The sequence below is a fragment of the Cygnus olor genome, chromosome 3, assembly GCF_009769625.2.
Source record: "Cygnus olor isolate bCygOlo1 chromosome 3, bCygOlo1.pri.v2, whole genome shotgun sequence".
NCBI lineage: Eukaryota > Metazoa > Chordata > Aves > Anseriformes > Anatidae > Cygnus > Cygnus olor.
The window spans coordinates 5,289,228-5,312,539 of NC_049171.1; the positions used below are offsets into that span (position 1 = coordinate 5,289,228).

Consider the following 23,312-nt stretch of genomic DNA (forward strand, 5'->3'; position numbering starts at 1 on the left):
TTCTAGCACCATTTTAAATGCCCAAGTATTTCAAATGTCCTAGGATAGGGGGGACATTGTCACAGGGCTGGCCAGTATGACACTAAAGACCGGCACCAGGAGCAGGGCTTCTCAAACAGCTCAAGGCACCAATGTGCAGACAGCTGGACTGGGCCTCAGCGTGCCTTAATGATGACCTGAACTCCACCCACAAAGCGGGTTGCATCTTGTCTGTAAAACGTGTCTTTTCGTCTCTCATGCTCCACCGCAGAAAACTTCAAACAGATGGTAAATCACTGAATTCTTTCCCTTAAACAAACATACTTTCCTTCAGTTGTGGAGTACCCAGCAACTGACAATTAAGCAGTAGTACACTTATTTTTATGATTAACCTTGTCAATCCACAGGAATTTGTTTTCAAAACAGCTGACCTTTTCCTACAATATTATTTTTGACAAGTGATGGCTCATTACTCTCTGTTAAACTGTCAGTGTTTTAGTATTTGGTTTTCAAATTATTACCATAGGCAGAGGTACCAATATCCTATAGTAAGATTTCCTCACAATTTCCACAGTAAAATCTTGCTAACCTTTAACTTTCAAGTTGAAATTTCCTTTACCACATTTACTTCACACTTATATTTTTTTTCAGAAAGTCTCACTTAACACTATTTAGTTATTTCTAAGTTCAATATTGAGAAGTACCTTATTTTGTGTATTAAAAAAATAATAATCCAATCGGTCCTACACTGCTGCTGAAAAGCTCTAGCATGTCTGTGCTTTGAAGCAGAAACATGAAATCTAGCCACATTGTGACCTTGGGGACAATGTTGTTTCTTTGGCTGTTTTCATGATGTTCTCCAAAACACGACATAGCTGAGCCCCTGGAAAAATCAGTTTACATGTGCTCAGGGGAGACTTAGTTTGACAGCTATATTGTCCAGTGTGCTGGCACTGAGCTCCTCCCAGCACAGCTCCTTTTCCCATCTCCCCTTTGATCATCAGGCACATCCACATGCTCTAGGGGCCCTGCTTGAGCAGGGGGTTGGACCAGTTGATCTCCAGAGGTCCCTTCCAACCTCATCCATTCCGTGATTCTGTGAAGAGTGCACTGGGGCTTAATGTGACTTCGATTCCCTGCTGCATCTCTCTGTGGGCATTTGGTGTTAGAAGGCTCTGTCCCTAAGTGTTGCTCATTTCTTTGCCAATGACTAGCTCCTCACTACGTGTTTTCTACTCTTCCCTCTGGAACAGAGTTTAGTGAGGCTGTTTGGAGGAGAAGAAAAAAAAAAAGTTTGAAAAAGAGAAAAACAACTCAGCAGGTTTTACAATAAATGAATCTATTTAGTTATTAAGTCTCAGTCTTTTTATTACAACATCCTGGATCCCTGAAAGCTGTTAGTCCTATCTCACAGTCCTAAAACAGCCAATAGTGTGCTGACCAACCCTTCTAGGGAGAATTTTTCCCTCTTTACATTAGCTGCTAGACGAATGATTTCTTTCCCAAATCATCCAGTCTTTTTTTTTTTTTTTTTCCCCAGATGTATTTCTACACAGCTTCCCCTTTTCCTGCTCTAATTGCCAGACCATAACTGCCCTTACATTACTTTGCTAGGAACAATTGTCTGACTTTTCTTACTCTGAAAGTGACTTTATCTTTTATCCCTAGGGTTTCAGGCTTTTTGCTCAACAAAGATATTTCAAGCTTGATTTTATTTATTTATTTTTGTTACGTGTCAACCCCCAAAATTTCTGAAATTACTCCAGGAGCAGTTGACGTCCATGGCCTGATGACGATCTGAAAGTGCCTACAGCTGACCATATTTGTCTTGAGGTTTTAAACAGTACCTTTTACCTTTTAATGCCTAGGAAGAGACTCGTAGTTGCCACCTGCCAGCATTTACAAATGGCAGGTTGGGCCGGTACCTGTGTGAGTGCTAACAACACACAGTCACTCCTAGAAATGGAAACAGGAGCAGGAAATAGGAGGTGGCACATGCAACAATAGGGCAATAATAGTGTTTAGACAGCAGCAGCCGTCACAGTCTGCTGTAATCAGACTGTGCTCCGCAAAACAAGGTGTTATGCAAACAAATACAAAAGCAGAGGGCCGCATGTATCCCACCTCCTCTTTGCTTAAAAAATTAATAATGGAAATAGGTATTAATCTCCCTTCAGGGAGATTATATAAACCAGAATATTCCCAATTAAGTTGTTTTTTTCATTTTCTTTTTTTCCTCAGATGCAGACCCAGGTTACAAGAAGCATCAGCTGTGTGTGTTGTGACAAATATCCCTTTCAGCTGTTAACCACTGTGCTTTTAATATGCAAGTCTGGAATAAGCTCAGGAAAAACGATTCAGCAAATGTCTGAGACACACAAATCACTGTGAGATATCAGTGTACATACACATCACTGAGGATTCAGACATGACTCATAGCCCAAAAAGTAATCTTATTCACAGTAGATTTCCTGCAGGTTAGTCTCTTTTTCACAGCTGGGTTTTGTGCATTTTGAGACACCTGCTAATGGGAACAACAAATGTGTGGGATATTACCTCTTGGCTTTGATAATCACAACTGATGTGATGTATTTTTCCTCCTTATTTTCTATTTGAAATTCAGATCTTATTTGCCTCCCTTTCCACAGGAGGTGTTCTGGACTGGCTAAACTGGGACAACATTATTTGCGATCTCCCATGTATTTTTATTTTTTTTCGTTGCAGAGCCTTAGACTGAACTCATGGCTGCAGAGCCCTCTTGTGGCGATTCAGCCAGCTCTGGCAGGAGGACTCCCGTACTATTTTTTGTTTGTTTTTCCCCATAGGAAGAAAACAAGATTGTTCTATGGATTGCTGTGACAAGCAAAAGTCCAGGAAAGACATCCAGCCCATCCTGCCAGCTGCTTCTCACAAACTTTCTAACTATGTAAGAGATTCCCTAATTCCTTGAGAGTTGAAACACAGAAGGCAATATTCCTCTCAGCTTCGCCTAAATCAAGTAGGAGTTTTCTTGTTTGTTTGTTTTTGATAAAGCTTCTGCCTAGAGGCTTTGTTACTTCTATTTGAAAATATAGCCATGCCACCTGTACTGCATAGACTGAACTTATAGGTTGGAATATTGCCTGCAATGGCTGGAGAAAGGCAGGAATTTCAGCCATTTGTTGTTACCTGAACTGGAGTTTCATCTCACCATTTGTTAACAGGAGGCTGCAGCCCTGTGTTCAGGAAGAGCCATCTTGTTTTAAAAGTGAGGGCTTCTAGAATAAAGGCTACCAGCATGCCAATACGTACAGGAAAATCAGTCTGCATAGTATGTACCTGCTAGCATTCACAAGGGACTGAGAGTTTGCTGCCAGCAGCACCTGAGAGCTCACGGGACCAATAGATAACGTTATCAATCTTTTTAGGGCAAATGTTCATGGGATCAGTTGAAACATTATCAGCCTTTTTAGGGTAAAAACGACCAATTTCACTACTGAACCGCTTTTTAGCTCAATGTATTTCCTTTGCTGCCTTTTCTCACAGAACGGATGGGGGCTGACGTTACTAAACATTTGAACTCCCGGCGGGCGGGCAGCGCCCAGCACCCAACCCCTCAAGGAGCCATTTTAGTGACTGGGCGCATCCCCCTCAGGGAGGCGGGCAGCCCGCCACACGCAGGCCACGCCCCCAAATCCAGACCACGCCCCCTACCCAACCCCTTCGCCTCGCCCTTGAGGCCACGCCCCCACGCGGCTCCCTCCAATCAGCCGATGCCACCCCCGACCTCCTCCCCCTCCCCTCTCAGAAACTGCGCGCCGAGCAGCCCCCTCTGGGCTGTGCGCATGCGCAGTCGGGCCGTTATGGAGGCCGAGCAAGGCTTGCTCGCTGGTAGCGCGGAGCGGGCTGGACCCGGGTTGGGTCAGGAGATGGCGGGGCTAGGCCCGGCGGGGCTAGGCCCGGCGGGGCTGAGCCCGGTGGTGGAGAGCGGTATGTGCTGTGTAGGGGGGGGGTGCGGAGCGGCTGGCGGCGCGGGGCCGGCCGCGCTGGGCTGAGGGGAGGGGAGATGGGGGACACGATATGGCGGCGGTAGGGGAGCGCGCATGCGCAGCGCGCTGCTGAGGGTCTGTCAGGAGCAAACTGCTCCAGCAGGGTCCCCCACGGGCGGCAGCGCCCCCCAGACCCCCTGTTCCTGCGTGGGCTCCTCTCCACCGGCTGCAGCTCCGGCCCGGGGCCTGCTCCTGCGGGGGCTCTCCGTGGGCCGCAGCCTCCTCCGGGCCACATCCACCTGCTCCACCGGGGGCTCCTCCACGGGGGGGGCTGCAGCGTGGAGATCTGCTCCATGAAAATCATTTAGTTTTTTTCGTAAGTAGTCTTAATGCAGCGTGTTTCTCTCCTCAGAGTCGGATGTCTTTGAAATCATGCTCCCAATAACAATCCTTGTGCTGAGCGATGATGACTGTCTCTGTAATGAGACCGAGGAGCAAACAGTGACTGTTCCTGAGCTGAAGAAGGAGGATAATCAGGAGGCAGGCTTCAGTACCAACATTCTCCTAGAAGGTGACACAGCGCCTTCAGATGCCAGTAGTGGTTTAAGCGTTTCGGAAAGAAAAGAGATTGCTGCAAATAAGGATAATTGCATGAAATACTCTGAAGAAAAATGGGTTGATGAGAGTTTATGTAATGAATTGATGTTATCGCTAAGTGATCAGTGTGATGCAAGCAAAGATAAGTGCAATCAAAATGTATTGCCGACATTACCTTTGAAAGCAGACCTTGATGAGATAAATGAAACCAGTGACAGGAAAGAATATGTTGATAATGACACTTGTCAGAAGATTCCTCTCTTATCAGCAGCTGACAGTGAGGGTAGAGATGTGACCATCAACACTGGTGAACAGATGACTTTAGCAGTAGTGTGTAAAGATGAAGAAGAACATGCTGATGTTTCAAATGTTCTTTCTGCTGGAAGCCAAGAGAAACAACTGGAAATCCCCACGGAGATGGAGGCAACTGTTAAAGTGGAAGGTAACTGGTTAATAAGATTAGTGCGGTGGTTGAAGAAATCCAGTAAGTATCAAGCCTGAAATAGGTGGGAAAACAGGAATAATCCAAAATCATTTATATTAGATTAATCTTTCTAATATAGGTTTTTATTACATGCAACAGAAAGAGACTGGAGTATGCGTAGTTCTTTCATGGATTGATGTGAAAAACAGTGTAACACCAAGAAATTGGTATTGTTTCACTCTGCTGTACTTTGTGAAAGGGCTACCTGTGGCTAGGGGAAGAAGATCTGAAAATATAAACTCAGGGTACTTTTTATTTTCCTCTCAGGTACTAGAGAAGGCATAAAGAAGTAGAAAGACTACTTGCACTCCTGGCAGACAGGATAGCAAAAGGGACATCATGCATGCACTGTGCAAGTTGCCATCTGAAGAACTGAGCCCTAGTGCGGTTCGGTGGCGGTGCTTTGACAGCAATTCTGGCATAAAGCTCTGCATAAAATCTGCATAGATTACACTTGTCTTGTGAAATTCAGAGCTCTGAGGAAACAAAGAGTGAAAAGATGAAGTGAAAAGAAGGATTTCTTTCCAATAAGAATCCAACAAGGATTTCTTCTCTTAAAACATGATTTAAATATTGGAGGAAGGGTGGGAGCAAATGGGCAGAGACATTAGGAGGGAAGTAGAGATAGGAAAATGTTTTCCTAAGTGAAGGGCATGTATAGCAAGGTGATATACATTAGGGTGTTGGGGGTTATTACTACCAATTAATTATGAACATTGGTTGTTGTGTGATATGTCATGTATATGACTGTTTTTATCCCCATAGATACTGATTCTTCGATGAACGGAAGTAATGAAGCTGACAACAAACCAAGTAAGAGCGGCAAATTTGAAGCCCCGAGTTCAGTTTTGGAACATGGCTTGAAAGAAGAACCGGAACCTACCCAGAGTCATTCTGCTCTGTTTGCAAATAGATATTCCCCTACTTCAGAAGAATTGTTAAAAGATACAGGGGACTTGGAGATGAATGCTTCTATTTCTGCTGAATCAAATGCTACCGAAGAGCATATTTATAAGTCATTAACACCGTTCTCTAAAAAAAGACATCAGCAACAATATATTGTTTCTCCTCATGAAAGTCTAAATGAAATACAAGGCCAGCAAGAAGGTTTAGCATGGCCCAGTAATAGTCTGAACATCAAACCTTTTTCTGAAGCATCTTGTTCCATAAATAAGCATGAAAAAATAAATTTGAAATGCAGGTTTTGTAGTTCTGTATATAAATGCGCTGCACTTCTGAAGAGACATGTTCATTCAGCTCATAAAGATAAAAAAATTCATAAATGCTGCTTTTGTAAAAGAACCTTCTTCTTTTCTGTCAACCTGAAGAATCACATTAAGTTTCATAAGAAAATGACTAGGTTGCGAAAGGTAAGAAAAAATAGAATGAATGCTAGAAAAGTTAGGCAAAGAAGAATTGAAGAAAGAAAATCAGAGACCAAGAAAAAAGAAAGTAAATACAAGAAGTTTTTCATCAAAATTGAAAGGGACTTTACATCTCTGGGCGTTCCGGTTATTTTTTCCTGCAGACTTTGTCTTTTTGGTTCATCAAATCCCAGGATTTTTATTCATCACATGAAGGGACATAAAGAGAGACCACCTTACCAGTGTCCCCAGTGTGATTACTCCTGCATTAGCTTATCCTACATGTTAAATCACATGTACTGGCACGCTGGGTATAAGCTGTACAAGTGCAGGTTCTGTACCTTTTTCTCGTTGTATTTTGCAAGCATGGTGAGGCATAGCTACATACATACAGGGGCTAAACCCTACTCCTGTGAGTTCTGCCAGTCAGCATTCACGAGCACCAGTGGGTTAAAGAGGCACAGAAGATTACACGCAGGCGAAGGGACGTGTCAAGGGCCGCAACTTGACTTTGTACGTGAGAGAAAGAGAAGTCGAAGACCTTCAAAGAGTTACACGTGTGATGAGTGTAACATCGTGTTTTATACGAGAGGACATCTCAGCTTTCATAAGAAATTTCACGAACAGTTTAAGGTGACTGATAATGGTTATACGAATCAGAGCAACGAATGTAAAAACGAAGTGTGTGAATTTGACTGTGATTCCCAGGACCGTGTTTCTATCTCTGATAAAGATAATAGTCTCACTGGGGGAATGTGTAAAATGCTTGCTTCGGAAGTAGACTTTGAGCAGGCAGACGATGAGCAGGACGATAAGAAAATGTACTCTGGAAACATATTTCCTGAAAGCAGCCATGGAAGCAACACTTTACCTATTCTTGGGAGTAGATCAGAAGTCCTGGATTCATACAAAATGGATGCTGTAGTTTGCAAAGAAGACCCTCTGCTCAGCCCTGATTCCTCTCAGTGGCAAGTCAAAGATGGTGACTGGCAAGCTGAAGATGATGATGAAGATGCTGCATATTATACATCTGAGGATACGTGGCCTTCCAGTTTGTCTGTGTTTAAAATGTACAGGTGCCAATACTGTGACTATGCTACTGCTGTTCATAGCAGCTTTAAGCTGCACCTCAAAATGCACACAGATGAAGGACCATTTGTGTGTCAAGAATGCAATAAGACATTTAAAACTTCAAACCATTTGCAGAGACACAGGCTTCTTCATGTAGAGAATCAGTATGAATTTGGCAGTTGCCTCTACATGGATAGCCGTTTAGAGGAGAATCTTGGATTTCATCCTGAAATGCACATAGGTCTGTGTCCAGAAAGAGATTTTGGCTCTACAGAGGGTTCAAGTGCTGTCCATTCCGTGTTTGGTTCAGAAGTCTATGGAGAGCAGACAGTTATCCAGAGGGATGAAAAAAATTATTCACTAGCACAGAGTGAGTCCCAGTTCTATCAGTGTGCGGAGTGTGAGTATGCTACGTACGTTTTAAGCAACCTTAAACTACACATAAGGACTCACACAGGTGAGAAACCGTACAGCTGCAGCGTTTGCCAGAAGAAGTTCCGTACCTCCAGTCACCTGAAGCGACACAAAATGATGCATTTTAATATGGAGCACCTCAAGTGCAGGAAGTGTGACTATTCCACAGACAAATGGCCGTCCTTGAAACGGCACCTGGCTTTGCACTCGGTTAGTGAAAGCTCCTCTGCTGTCTGTCTCTACGAACAAACACCGCTCCCTGTCAAAACGTACACGTGTGAGGAGTGTGGCTATACCACGGTCCGCAACAGCAACTTCAAGCAGCACCTAAGAATTCATACAGGGGAGAAGCCGTTCGAGTGCATGCAGTGTGGTGTCGCTTTCCGCACATCGAGCCACCTGAAGCGCCACGTGCTGACTCACTTGAAGTTGTACTGCAGAAAGTGTGATTTTTCTACAGTAGATAAAAGAGCTTTCCAAAAGCACGCGAAAGCGCACAAAAAAAAGTACAAGCGTAGCATTACATCTCTGTAATGTGGTGGTGTCTGCCAAAAAGCTTCTCGAAGAGCATAACCAAAAACGTGACCGTGGTAGATATGCTTGGGATTTGCAAGCTGGCGCTCAGGTCTTGAGAACTGTACACGTCTTGCAGTTGTTCGTTGTTGTACATTCCTCTGCTGTACTCGAAATGCTGGCTGGTAATGGGTGCGTGCAGTGTTTTCGTCAAGAGAGTGAAACTCGGGATGCTTCTTTGCTTCAGGTTCTGCTGGGAGCTTCAGTTTCTAGTGTAGGCTGTGCTGAAGAAGAGCTTGGAGGAGGTGCCTCTTCATGCCTGTGTAACCTTTATATTCCAAGAGGTCAGAGTTATGGTTTGGCCTATATTCGTCAGTGTGAACAATTATGTTGCTCCATTTATTTTCTTTTTAAAAAAAAAAACAACCTAACTAAAAGAACGTTTAAAGGGAGGGATGGAAGTGTACGTTCTGTTGTATAGTAATAATTTTTCAGTTATGAATCGTCAGTAGGTTTGGAGGCTTACTCCCATCTGCTGTAAGTTGCATTCCCTGCTAGCAGGTTCTCCTGTAACACCTGCAAGAGAACAAGTTAGCGTCTCGTAAAATTAGAGGTACATGAATTTTATCTCATCACAGGTTAAATGGGATATGAAAGTGTTTTCTGTACATGCGTGTATATATGTAAAAAGTGTAGTAGGTAGCTCATTGAGTCTGCAGTTACTCCAGGTAATTCTCTGAGTAGTCTCACAGAAGTAGTAATATCCTTAATGAGATATTTTATGATCCTAAGAATCCTTAAGTTAATCTTCACAAGCTTTATGTAGATGGCTAATGTTAGTTCGGTATAAAATGCCTTCTCTTTTCTCAGGCTGGTAGTCAGCTGTGCTCTGTTTTGTAGAATAGGTAATATTCTTTTCAAAGAACCTTCCTGGTGATTTAATTATTTGCTGACATATTGCAAAAAAATACTACTTACGTTGCAAACCTTAGCACCTAGCTTGAACTGTAAAACTTATTTTGTTAAAGAGCTTTATTGTGCACATATTACCACATGTAAGAACTACTTATGCCCGCCAAATGGCACTTATATGTAGTATGGTGAAGACTGAGATGGATGTTTCTTCCACTCTGTATTCAAATCTAGATGAAAGCTTGTGCTACAGAACTGTATGGTGCCAGAAGCTCCTGTGCGGACAGCACTGACTGTATGTTCAGTGGGATTTATAAAAGCGGTGTTACTCCCTTGTGTAAGGAAAGAAAACGAATTGCAAAAGGATAATACTAATTTTCCCTGATGGTACAGCTCAGACCACAAAACAGCAGAGTAAGCCTACAGTTTAATTTAGAGGATGTAAACGTGAAATTGCCACTGCTATTTTACTTCGCTCAAGTTTATGCTTTTCTTCCTAAATGCAGATAATATATTGAAGAGGCTTTCTGGTGACATAGGAAAACAATCTTACAAGAGTGGATCGAAGCTCATGAATTGATTCACGTATTTAAGGCCAGACCAACAAAGGTATTTATTAAGTGATCTAGTTCTCTTGAGTTTCAGTAGTCAGACAAGTCAGTATCTGTGGCTGTGAATCCTACTGGTTGCAGATGTTTTTACTATAAGCTGGGAAGGCACTATTTGGAAACAAGAGAAGGATTCAGATTTTAAAATGATTGAGCTATCCAGCTGATGCACTTCTGAGAAAGAAAAATCCTAATCTATCCTAATATGAATAATATAAACGTTTCTGGGAAATATTAATGGTATCATGCGGGAATTTTTACCTGGATTACTGTATGGTTCTGATCACTTGAAAAATTCAAAGGAACACGTGCAAAGAAGAAACAAAAAATGGTAAAGAGAATTGCAGCCGATACACTGTATGAGACTAGGAAAGCTGAAGGTGAAGAATAGTTATTAAAAAGTATGTTGTACAACAGAGAAGGAGACCGATTTAAGGGTGATAAATTTGCTAAAGACATTTTTCTAAAAAGGGCTCGCTAACAGCAGAAGTTTCTTTTAGTTGCAAGTAAGGAGTAGAAGACATTTTCAGATGGAACTTGAGTTTGTAAAAATAAATAAATAAATAAATATTCCAGGTGATTGCCTCTAATAAAAGAATCAATAAAGTGTTTCATGACTCCTGAGCTTTCCCTCTGTTCTTGATGCAGTGCACTGGACGTTTGGGTATTGAAAATGAATCTGTCTGCCACGTCAGAGGTATTTGAATGCAAAGGCATATTCATTTTAAAATAAGGACATTGGCTGTTCATTTTTTTTGTTTGTTTTTTAATTATTGCTATTATTCTACCTAAAGGTGTCCTTCCAGATTTTTTTTTTTTTAAAGCTGATCCTCTCCTAAAGCATCCTGTGAAGTTTTCTATTTGGTCCAAAAGATTTCCTTAATTTTCTGGCCCTCCTGGCTGCCAGGACATGCCGCTGGCTCAGATCCAACTTGCTGTCGGCCAGAACCACCCCCCCCCCGATCCCTTTCCGCATGCTGCTCTCCAGCCTCTCCTCCCCCAGTCTGTACATACAACCAGAGCTGCCCTGTTCCAGGTGCAGAATCTGGCCCTTGCTCTGGTTGAACTTCATGCCATTGGTGGTTGCCCAGCTCTAATTTGTCAAGATCTCTGCAAGGCCTCTCTTCAACGGCTTCTCCTAATTTAGTGTCTTCTGCAAATTTACTTAGTACTTACTCAAGTATTTACTTGAGTCCTGCGTCCAGATTATTTATATAAATGTTGAAGAGAATTGGGCGTGAAATGGAGCCCTGGGGAGCCCACTAGTGACTGATGAAACCCCATTTACTATAACCCTTGGGATACTGGAACTTCCTTCAGCTGCTCCTGCAAGCATTGGTATCTGTAATCCGGTAAAGAAACCATCCTTCTCCGTGGACTTGTTGGTAAAGCCACTTTTCTGATGGGCTAATGTAAGCCCTTCTGGAGGGTTTGAAAGCCTTTTTAGCCAGGAGAGGCAGATATCTAGAAGGATAATATAGCACCCACCTAGAACCACTTTGCATACGTTTTACTTTGTTTTTAATAGTTTCCTTTGTGTGGGGATTTATTGACAGAATTTAATTTGGGGAAGCAGACGGCAAGAATACTTGCCTGGACCATGAGGAAAGAAGTATAGCTCCAAAACTATAAGGGGGGGACAGCAGGGACTGCCCTGACATCAGCAGGAGCTGCATTTTCTCCTGTCCATGACACATTTTCCCCACAAAATTCACGTCTGGGGCTGTGGTAGAAGTCTGAGGGGCTGACAGGCAGAAGAGAAGTCAGGGATGTGGGACTTGGTCCTCCTGTTGCAGTGGGAATGGGCTGTAGGGGTTACTTCGGGGACAGAAACTCATTTGGATGAAGTGATTTGGGTACAAAAACTCGAGTGAAGGACGATGGCAGAACAGAGACGTGAGGAAAGGGATCAGAAGCCAAAATGCAAGATTTAATAGCAGTTAAATTCAGTTACCACCTCAGTGCCACCATGCCTTACTACCTCAATTTTTGTTTCAGTTACAGTGTGTCAACGTCAACGTAAACAGGGGTTGTTTTGGTTTGGTTTTGTGGTGGTTTTTTTTTTTTTTTCAGATTGCTCCTACACCATAAATGTCGGTGAAACCCGGCCACCTGCTGCCTCCTTCCCTCCCCCCTCTTTCTTTTGTCCATTCGGGAACTTGACGGAACTTAAGGAATTTATCTTTTGAGAGCTGACGACCTTCCCGTACGCCTTCTTTTTTAATTATTATTTATTTATCTATTTATTTAGGAGAGGAAAAAGAAAGGACAAAAAAACAAACCGCCGCGAACGGCTGAGGCGCCCCCCCGCCCCCCTTCGACTTCCCTCAGGGGCGCCAGAGCGCAGCCCCCCCCGCCACCGGGAGGGGGGGCACCGCTATGCGCATGCGCCGGGCAGCAACTCCCCCTCCCCTCTCCCCTCCCGCCACTATGCGCATGCGCAAGCCCCTCCGCCGAGCCGCACCGCCCCCGCCCTCCCCGCTCCACGCCTGCGCAGAACGCGAGCGGCGCCTGCGCTGGGTGCAGGCCCGGCCCCGCCGCAGCCGCTGCCGGCCTCCCGCCGCCCGTTTCTCCGCTAAGCCCCTCGAGCCCCTTCGCCGCCAAGATGCCGCGGATTATGATTAAGGGCGGCGTGTGGCGGAACACCGAGGTAGGGCCCGGTTTGCTTTAACCCCCCCCTCCCCTCACCGCCCCCCCCCTCACGGCTCGGCCCTCAGCGGTGTGGGGGAGGGGCTACCCGGCAGCAATGCGCAGGCGCGGGCAGGGGGCGCGCAGGCGCGGGGGAGGGGCTGGTCATGTGGTGCGCAACATGGAGGCGGGGGTTGGGGGGGTGCTGCTTGGATGGGCCTGGAGAGCAGAGCTCAGCGCCTGCCCCTCCGCTCCCCTCGTGAGGGAGCTGCAGGCCGCCATGAGGCCTCCCCTCGGCCTCCCCTCGGCCTGCTCTGCTCTGGGCTGAACAAACCCAGGCACCTCAGCTGCTCCTCATACATCTTCCCCTCCACACCCTTCACCACCTTCGTAGCCCTCCTGAAGGCTGCGTGCTGGGGAGCGGAGGAAGCTCAGCCGTGCGTAGGCTCATCTCTGCGCCGCAGATGAGCCACCCCCACAGTAGCTGAGGGATGTATGTGGGCTACGTTGTCTTCAGAGATCACAGAATGGCTGAGGTTGGAGAGGAACCTCCTGAGGTTCAGCAAGGGCAAATGCAGGGTCCTGCACCAGTGTAGGCTGGGGGGTGACCTGCTGGAGAGCAACTCTGCAGAGAGGGCCTTGGGGGTCCTAGTGGACAACAAGTTAACCACGAGCCAGCAGTGTGCCCTTGTTGCTAAGAAGGCCAATGGGATCCCCGTCAGGAGCAGTGTGGACAGCAGGTCAAGGGAGGTGATCCTCCCTCTCTACTCAGCACTGGTGAGACCACACCTGGAGTGTTGTGTGCAGTTCTGGGCTCCCCAATACAAGAGGAATGTAGAACTTCTAGAGAGAGTCCAGAATAGAGCTACAAAGACAATTAAGGGATTGGAGCATCTATGCTATGAGGAAAGACTAAGTGAGCTGCGCCTGTTTAGCTTAGTGGAGGTTGAGAGAGGATCCTATCAACCTCTATAAATATCTGAGGGGACCACGTAAAGAGGATGGGTCCAAACTCTTCTCAGTGGTGGCCTGTGATAGGACGAAGGATAATGGGTATAAATACAAGGGTAATAAATACAATTGGTATAAATACAAGGGGTATTGGGTGTAACATGCTCTAGGTGACCCTGCTTGAGCGGGGGGGTGGACTAGATGATCTCTGGAGTTCCCTTCCAACCTTGGCCATTCTGTGACCTCTGAAGATCATCTGGTCCAACTCCCCTGCCAAGCAGGATCACCTAGAGCATGTCATGCAGGATGGCATCCAGGCGGGTTTTGAATATCTCCAGAGAAGGAGACTGGACAGCCTCTCTGGGCAGCCTGTCCCAGTGCTCTGTCGCCCTCGCAGTAAAGAAGTGCCCCCGCATATTGAGCCAGAACCTCCTGTGCTTCAGTTTGTGCCCGTTGCCTCTTGTCCTGTCACTGAACGCTACTACTAGAGACAACTGAAAAGAGACCGGCACCATCCTCTTGACACCCTCCCCTCAGATATTTATACACGTTGATGAGGTCTCCCCACAGTCTAATCTTTTCCAGCCTAAAAAGGCCCGGTAAATGGGCCTAAGAAAGATGGCCCTAGAGTAGTGTGTTCTGTACTGCACAGGGAGGGGTTTTGTTCCCTTTGAAAGCAAGGGTGTGAGAATCTCTTCCCCATGAAGACCCCTTCAGGTGGAATTGGTGCAGATGTGTATGGGATCTTCATCTGCAGCCCCGAGTGTCTTGTACCCAGGAATCTGTGTCTCCCTCAGGGAAATGAAAAACAGCAAAACGCCCTCCAAAACCAACAAAACTCTCTCCCATTTTTCACATCTTGTGCTTTCAGAACTGCAAGTGATAGTTAGGAAAAAATATAGTAACAAAAAATGAAGACCGTGAAATGTATTTATTAGGTGGCACGTTCAAAGCGAAAGGAGGTACCCTGCACTGTAAAATCCAGAACTGTGCCGCTGTGTACTCTGAACACTAGACACATACACAGTTCCAGAAAGCAGTGAGAAAAATTATCAGAAAATAACTATATTGTGTACTTCATGTGCTTTGAAGCCCTTGCGCTATACCAGCTCTGTGTCAGGAGGCTGCTACAACTGGAGGCCAGCAGAGGACAGGAATAGCCGTGTGCGCTTACCCTGGGCCGTTATTCAGCCATTATTGGCTAATTGTGGTGATTGTTAAGAGAAGCAGCGGTAGGTTCCATAGTTTCCCTGGTTTTTTTTTAATCAGAGATGAAATAGCTCATTTTAGTGTTTTATTTATTTTTTAAAATTAATATTTCACTTATATGTACAGTGTTACAGATATTCAAAGTGGTACTAGTGGATACCAGGTCATCAGGAAAGCGACTGATTGCGTGCAAAAAGTCTGCTAATGTCATCAGTATGGCAGCAGCATGGCACGTAACACCGAGTAAAATTCAAAAACCAAGAGAGGATCTAGAGACATTGCGGTAATGCTGCGCTTTTAATACAAATGACATGAGTTGTTTCGGGTAGCAGCTCAAGCCAGAGCTCCTCATCAGTTTATTTACAGCTGCTGTGTGCTCTGAGAGCTGTCTGTGCTGGACAGAGGATCCGTCCTTGATGGCTCGCATCTGCATCGTGCAGCTGAACAGATTCAGAACACGAGTACTTACTGGGATATAGAGGAGAAACATCTGTGGTGGACAAGGCTATAAGAATAGCTTTGAGGCATGGAAAATTCTGCTTTCTGACCTTTGAGGACATCAAAAATCGCGAATCCGCTTATCTGGGGAAAGGGAGAGAGGGACTTACGGAATGTAAAAATTATTTGTTAGATGAAAAGTTCAAAGCAAAAGGAAGTACCCAACACTGTAAAATCCAGAATTCTGCCAGCAGTTTGTTGGATGTGAGCAGCCTGGCTCCCAAGCTGAATCCATTTATTTTTCCCCAGAAGTTTATGGGCTTCAGGATCACCACTTCTGGATGTAACACTCTAAACATTGAAGTGATGTATGTTAAGATTTACTTGGAAAAGAGAAACTTGTACAAAGTTTCTTCATTTTCATGAAGCATATCTATACATAACAGCATATTCAATTGATAGAGTCCATTTGCATCAACCTCCGCAAACAAAGAGAACGAGGTAATTTGATGGTGTTATTTAAAAAAAGCCACCCAGAGGTATCTGTTTTTTTCCAAATGTTGTGCCATCACCAAATGGACCAACACTTCTCTACCTCTTTATTGCTGTTCTCAAGGAAGACATGCAGAACCTTTAAAAAGAAGTGCATAAAGAGAGCACTGAAACAAATCGTTTTGGAACTGTGTCAGGCCTGTGAAGTAGGCCCCAGTAATCATCTCTTGTCTTTTTCATCCCTTGTATTGATTTCTGTGGCCGTTGGAACGCAAATCCTCATTCATCTGGAGAGTAAAATGTGGAAAAGCAGCAGCGATGCTGTTTGCGCTGGGTCAGCCAACTACACGAAACCCACTGTGTTGGCTGCTTCAGCTCAGCCGTGCTGCTTTGTGAGTGCTCACGATCCCTAACAATATAAATTGTTTTTGTTTTAAGGATGAAATTCTGAAAGCAGCTGTGATGAAATATGGCAAAAACCAGTGGTCTCGTATTGCTTCCTTACTGCACAGGAAATCAGCAAAGCAGTGCAAAGCCAGATGGTAAGTGACAAATGCCATGACTCGGAATATGAGGTTCATAATTAGTGGCAATTTAGAAGCTCCTGCAGATGAATTTATGTCCAGAATGGAAGAATAGTTTAAGATTGTTTGATTCTGTTATTGTTGATATTACAAATTGCTGTCGATTGACACTAATGGGAACAAAAGTATAAATGTTCACTTTGTCAGTGACTGTTAGCAAGTGCAGGATCATGTGTGTACACGAGTTTTTTTTCCCTCCATATTACACATTTTAAATGAAAACGTGTATTTCCAATGAAGTAAAATTAGAATCATTGGAATATCCTGAGTTGGAAGGGACCCACAAGGATCATCGAGTCCAATTGTCAGGTACTAAACTCTCTTTCAGATAATTTTCTGACAATGGCAGTTTTGGCTTGAGGATGAATGCTTAGAAACTGCACTGTGAAATTTCAGTTTATGTCAAAAATCGGAAGCCTAAAACTGATGCAAATAGGTGCAGCACGAACCCATTTCAAAATCCAACTGATCTGACTTAGTTTCTGAAGTAGTACACGTGTTTATTGGAATACTTCTGCATAAATTGGCACAGTTAAAGGTGAGTGAAACAGTCATTGAAAGCTAGACCAAATGAGTCTATTTCTGATAACTTTGGTTGTTGTGATTTTTAACTTTTTCTAAGTTAGTTTTCTGGCTCCTTACTTTGCCAGAATAGAACAGGGAAATGGACTAAGAGTCAATGTCTGTATTAATGGATTAAAAATACATTTTAAAGCTAAAATCCATTTTTTATAAAAATACCGTGTAGTAATACCTCCTTTTGTACAGAAAAAAAACTTGTCTGAAATACGCGTGACAAGATTTTGATATCTCATTGTGATGATTTGGGGAAACACTGCTGTGAATTAATTCAGGACAAATCAGTGGATGACTTGGAATTGTCCCTCATTTTGTTTTTTTCACTTTTGAACAGGTACGAATGGCTAGACCCGAGCATCAAAAAGACAGAGTGGTCACGGGAGGAAGAGGAGAAGCTGTTGCACCTGGCCAAGCTAATGCCAACCCAGTGGAGAACTATTGCCCCAATTATCGGGAGAACTGCTGCACAGTGTTTGGAGCACTATGAATTTCTGCTGTGAGTTACTGTGCTTTGCTGGAGGTGCATTGCAGGAAAATGTGCAGAATTTGTTGTGTTGATGTCATTTGCTTCTCCCATGGTGCTGAAGTTGACGGTCCTTTTGTAAGCAAGCCCTTAAGGACTGTTTCTTTTCAGTTAATATGTCTAACTTCAAGGAAGAAGCATCTCAAGTGTTCTTTTTTTTTTCACGAGGTTTGATTTCTTGTCCTCATTGTTAAAGGTTACCGGAGCCGAGTTTTCTACCATTGGCTATGTCAGTATTGTATCTTATACAATATTTTATTGCTGTAATATAACACTATGTTGGTTCCTTTATCTCTCATCTAATTTAACATTATTTATCTAAATTTACCATGTTCCTAAATCTTTTATATGACAAGTTTAATTACAATACATGATACAAGCTTAATTTTTCATCTCTTTTGGGGGAGATTTAAGAAAGGGGTGGTTGTTATGCACCTGCGGGAGTACAAAGCCAGTTCTGACATACATGCAATGTGTTTTTAGGGACAAAGCTGCTCAGAGAGACAACGAGGAAGAAACTGCCGATGATCCTCGGAAACTTAAGCCCGGAGAAATTGATCCAAATCCAGAAACCAAGCCAGCCAGGCCAGATCCTATCGATATGGATGAAGGCAAGAAGAATTTGTTCACTGTTTTTAACAGAAATCTGATGTCTTTGGTTTTTCTTTTTGCTCAGCTTCTGTATGCAGGGAGTTTTTTTGTCTTACTTTTAATTAGAGATCATTTTTTTCTTTTTCACATGTGTTTTATCTTATTCATGTGTCTAGTCAATTGGTTCTAGTTTTTCAATCTTCTCTTCCTCTTCTTGGTAGGCTTACTACCTTCTCATTTGTTTTTGTCATCTCTTGCCTTGACTGCCTCTTTGTTGCTTCAACATCTGCTCTGTTCATGATAATTGTTATTTCTGTATCTTCATCTTTTTCCACCAGCTGATACCTCCTGGTCGAATCCCTACTGAAGCGCAACAGTGCATGGCTTTTTTCCTTGCACATTACAATTTTAGGAACTAGGAATTGCACATTAATAAAATTGTATGAATGGGCCAGTGGTGGTTTTGAACAGTCACAAGTTCACAAATATATCACCCTTGGATCTAGGTGTAAATGATACTAACCAGTTAACCAATACAGTACTCATGGATCTAGATGCAAATGAAGTTATTTCATTTTGTTAGTGCAGTCAGTTTGCCACTTTCTAAATATATTTTGATTTGCTGTAGAAATTAGTTGAATTATTTTTAGCAGTAAGCATTTTAACTTGAAATATTTGCTTCATCAGGCTAATTAGAAAATATATTTGGAGCAACTTGGAGAAAACTGAAGTTTAGCGATCATGCACAATGCCTGTGAAAACATTGATTCATTTACCTTTTAAAGATTGCTTTCTGATCCTGATGTCACGTTTCCCCTTACTGCTGTTTTTAAGTATGTTGTATTTATCTACACTGTTGCAGATGAACTTGAAATGCTGTCTGAAGCTAGAGCTCGTCTGGCTAATACGCAGGGAAAGAAGGCGAAAAGAAAAGCGAGAGAGAAGCAGTTGGAAGAAGCTAGGTAAGCTTGTGCTTAGCTTTAGATACTGGGTCTTCTTTTGGAGCAAATAGAACGTGTAGAGTCAGGCACAGGCTTAAGTCATTGCAGAATCAGACTTTTTCATAATTACCTATGAGAAGAACTCACATTGTATGCATACATGCAGTGCTATCACACCAGCAATTGATTATACAACCAGCTCTTGGGATAGAGGAGCCACCTATGGGTAGGCACTTCAAATCACAGTATTACTGTTTCTTTAGACGGCTTGCTGCTCTTCAGAAGAGACGAGAACTTCGAGCTGCTGGGATTGAGATACAGAAAAAAAGGAAAAAGAAGAGAGGTGTGGATTATAATGCGGAAATTCCCTTTGAAAAGAAACCCGCACCTGGTTTTTATGATACATCAGAGGAAAACTACCAGATTCTGGATGCAGATTTCAGAAAGCTACGTCAGCAAGACCTGGATGGAGAATTAAGATCGTAAGTATGTGTTATATTAGGGAGGGAACAGTGTATTGGGGGAAAAACCAACAAACACACAAAAAATATGTGTATATGTATGTATGCTTATGTGTTTATATACATATGTATGTGCTTATATATTTTTATGTACATTATATATATTAATAAATCATATATAACATTTATACAAAACAAAATATATAGTCAAAAGTATATAAATTTATAAACAATATTCATATGTTATACATACATATATAAGCATGTATTTGGCATATATATAAGTATATAAAGATAAATACAATAAATAATAATGAAATTTGTTAGGTCCTGGAAGTGTCTGAAGTAGAAATCGGGCAGGGGTTGCGTTTTCCATGTGACAGATGTTAGTGCAGGTCTTTTTCTGCACTTTTTTGTGCAGAGAAAAAAAAGTTTTTTTTTTTTTTTAATCTTTCTTAGAGATCTTATTAACCTTTTCTCCATGAGAATAGACGACCTTATTGACATTGGTGCTCTTTATATGGAAATCTTGAGTTTGAGGTTCATTTTCTTGTAGCAGTAGATTTACTCATAATATTTGCAGTCCTTTCTTCAAGTCAAAACATTATTAATGTTGCTTACAGGAGTAACTTGTATTTGTTGCAGTAGTACTCTTGACAGGAAAATAGTGTAATAATTCAATCAGTAATCTTAAGTAGAATTTCCTTAAATGCTTAATTTCTTCCCCTGCCACAAACCCCCAAACGCTCAGTTGAGAAGTCAAAGGCACGTCTTCAGCAGCAGCAGTATGGCACATATTTCATCATACAATTACATTACACTCTGTTGTTGTAGGTTCTTGCAGCAATATCTGTAGACCCTATCCAGTCAGTTAACTTCTACACCACAAGTCAGTTCACTCTTCCCAAAACATGCTTTATTTCAGCATATCCAGCTTTTGCTAGGGTGCAGGCTTTTTGTTCTTTGTTTGTTTTACTTTGTAGTTGTTCTGAAATGATTCTCTTGTCTGTATTAACAGTGAAAGGGAGGGAAGAGAGCGCAAAAAAGACAAACAGCATATGAAACGGAAAAAAGAATCAGACTTGCCTTCAGCTATTCTACAGACCAGTGGGGTGTCAGAATTCACAAAAAAAAGAAGTAAATTAGTGCTTCCAGCACCTCAGGTAAACAGCGCATTGATCAATAAACAACTTAAAAGGCCAATCAGCAGTTTCTGTCAGTTGGATCTTGTGATCATACTTATCTTACTATACCGTGGGATTTTCTCTTTGCAGGAAGACATAATCTGATCAAAACCCATAGGCCTAGGTGGAAGATTGATCTTGGAGTGTTTTTTTTTCAAGTGGAGTTGGGAAATGTCAAGGGAGATGCATTGTATTATCACGTGTTTGAGCCTTCTGTGCATGGGAATAGGCTGTGATAGGGAATATCTTGTGACCATGATATTTTAGAAACTGGTGGTTTTTTCTTTAGCTGGTTTCAGCATGCAGGTGGCACTAATGTACACACCTGGGAAGGGGGAATGGTGTGAGGAGACTGTTCTGTAGTGCTTTTAAAACAAATGGCAAGAACCTCCTGATGTACAACAAGCATTTTGTTTTTCTAAAGATAATGCGTTTTTGGTTGTTTTCCTTTTACAGATATCTGACACAGAACTTGAAGAAGTTGTAAAAGTAGGCCAGGCGAGTGAGATTGCACGCCAGACTGCGGAGGAATCCGGAATTACAAACTCAGCTTCCAGCACTCTGCTGTCTGAATACAACGTGACCAACAACAGCATAGCCCTGAGGACTCCGAAAACTCCAGCAGCACAAGACAGGATCCTGCAGGTAGAGTATAAACGTACAGAATAATCTTGTGGGTTTAGTGCAGTGGTCAGCTCAATAAAAGATGTAAGTACCATCAAAGCATTCCTTACATGTTGTGCGTTACTGGGGTTTGAACTGGTGCATGCTCTGCAGGACACACTGAAAGGCATAGATGCAGACCCACTTCTATCTGATCAGTTGTTCGTTAGCAAGTTTAGCTTTGACCATTCTCCTGGTGCCTTGTATAATTTGTGTAACTCACATCCTTGAAACAATTTATTTTATGTTCTTTGCAACTTAGTTTTGCTATCCAGCTTTTGTTTTTCAGTTAAACAAAAGTAATTAACTAAAACAATAAAATAATATTTGTCTAGCACTGTATTTGCTTAAAAACACTTAAGATGGGGATTTTCAAAAACCCTAGCTTTGCAACTCTGAATTACATTCGTGTTGCACTGGTTGTGTGAATGTCTGAGTTCTTTTAAAAACTGGTAGTATCAGGCGATGTTTTGTTGTGTGGGGGGAAATGGCTAAATGAAATCATTGCAGCTATTTTGTAAAAAATAAAAGAACACGTTGATAATGACTTGAGTGTTCAGTCACTAATGAATCTTGCCAAACCAAAGGAATTTGAAACATTAGTCAACCCACTCATTTTTGCAATTCCAATGGATAACATATATGACTGGCAATGAAGATTAAAATCATTTTTAGCAGAACTGGAGGGTTTGTAAATAACCAGTGTATTGATGTTAAAAAGGGTTAAACATTTTCTACAAACTGATATTCAAATAACCCTTCAGCTGTTATTGCTACTGAATCTGTTAAAGGTATAGCAGAGTGACTCTGAAAGTCTTAGTAACATATTGTCTGTGTTGTCTGTTCCACAGGAAGCACAGAACCTGATGGCTCTCACCAATGTGGATACCCCCCTGAAAGGAGGTCTTAACACACCCCTGCATGAAAGTGACTTTTCAGGGGTAACCCCCCAGAGACAGGTTGTTCAGACTCCAAATACTGTGCTTTCCACGCCCTTCAGGTAAAAAAAAAGTGTTGTTGTAATGGGTGCTTGGCTGAGCACGTATCTGATGGAGCGGAGGAAGTGGCTGTCAGTGTGTGAAGTAATAGGATATGACCAGTGCTGCAAAACAAATTCTAACTCCCTTTTATTTCAGTCTCTTGTTGAACAACTTTCTCCTTTTCTGTGTCTTTTGCAAGCTCAGCCACATTATCTTCATCTGTATTTGTATAGTTTGATGGAATTTTGGTCCAACGTGAGCTCTTCTGCGGTCTGGAGCAATATAAGTTATACTGGAGTAATACAGGAGTATAAATAGTGAGATGGCATGTCATTCTGCGTGTGGATTCTAGCCTTTCCAAAGTATTACCTCTGAGCCGAAGGTGTGGGAGGTCCCTTAGCCAAACCCACTTGGAACTTTTGAAAAGCTGGGGTAAATATTTTATAAGCCATATATATCCAAAATAAAATATTTCTTATACTGCCAATCTAAATAGTGTGGAATTGTTAGTTTAACTCTTAGAGTGGGTCCTGAATAAATATATATCCCACAAAAGCCAAATAGCATAGAGCTAAAAAATATTACACTTTGTACGTTTTGTCTGTCAAATTTTTCAACTTAGCTTCTATTTATACTTGTACCATGCCATTAGGAAAAGCGGAGAATGAAATAAAAGGGACCTTTATGGCAGCTTTTCAAAAGCAGCTTTATTTTGTTATTTAAAAGTTGTATGCAAAAGCCCTGCTCTTTTAATTGGATCTACACAAATGATGTGTTGGAGTCAGTGGAGTGCAGAGTGAGTATAGGGTTTGGCCTGGAGTGATCCGGCTGCTCATTTGGGTTATTTTATATCAAAAAAACAAAATCTGAAGACGTTTTGATTATTTTTTGGGTCTGTTTGTCTTCTGCGGTGTGAGGTTTGGGTTTTTCTGTGTGTGTTCTTAGCTTCTGAAGTTCAGATGTGCCCCTGTAAGTATGGTAGCTTTGTGTCCATTTGGCTTGCTATAATTCATAGTTCCATATCAGTTTGAAAATCTAAGACCCTGAGAGGGAAAAAAAAATCCACTAAGTTAACAATAAATAAAAGGAAGCTCTACCTTTTTAAGCAGTCGGAGTAGTAAAGTAGAGCCATTGTCTAATGGCAAATAGAGGAAGTATTTAGGTACACCTTTTTTTCC

General features: G+C 42.5%; 2 protein-coding genes across 2 annotated transcripts in view; both read left to right on the plus strand.

Annotated features, from left to right (window-relative positions):
* Nucleotides 1–3,766: 3,766 nt before the first annotated feature.
* On the plus strand, nucleotides 3,767–10,531 carry LOC121067118 (zinc finger protein 107-like). The gene is made up of 3 exons (XM_040551241.1): nucleotides 3,767–3,948; nucleotides 4,360–4,986; nucleotides 5,794–10,531. The coding sequence occupies exons 1-3, from the start codon at nucleotides 3,804–3,806 to the stop codon at nucleotides 8,409–8,411; spliced, it is 3,390 nt and encodes a 1,129-aa protein (XP_040407175.1). The 5' UTR covers nucleotides 3,767–3,803; the 3' UTR covers nucleotides 8,412–10,531.
* A 1,857-nt stretch (nucleotides 10,532–12,388) lies between these two features.
* Nucleotides 12,389–23,312, plus strand: part of CDC5L (cell division cycle 5 like) — a 34,010-nt gene continuing 23,086 nt past the window's right edge. The window contains exons 1-9 of the mRNA XM_040551243.1: nucleotides 12,389–12,560; nucleotides 16,067–16,170; nucleotides 17,126–17,287; nucleotides 17,798–17,925; nucleotides 18,768–18,867; nucleotides 19,110–19,328; nucleotides 20,326–20,470; nucleotides 20,948–21,136; nucleotides 22,006–22,154. Coding sequence (XP_040407177.1) covers nucleotides 12,516–12,560; nucleotides 16,067–16,170; nucleotides 17,126–17,287; nucleotides 17,798–17,925; nucleotides 18,768–18,867; nucleotides 19,110–19,328; nucleotides 20,326–20,470; nucleotides 20,948–21,136; nucleotides 22,006–22,154 — 1,241 coding nt within the window. The 5' untranslated portion in view covers nucleotides 12,389–12,515. The remainder of the gene's footprint in view (nucleotides 12,561–16,066; nucleotides 16,171–17,125; nucleotides 17,288–17,797; nucleotides 17,926–18,767; nucleotides 18,868–19,109; nucleotides 19,329–20,325; nucleotides 20,471–20,947; nucleotides 21,137–22,005; nucleotides 22,155–23,312) is intronic.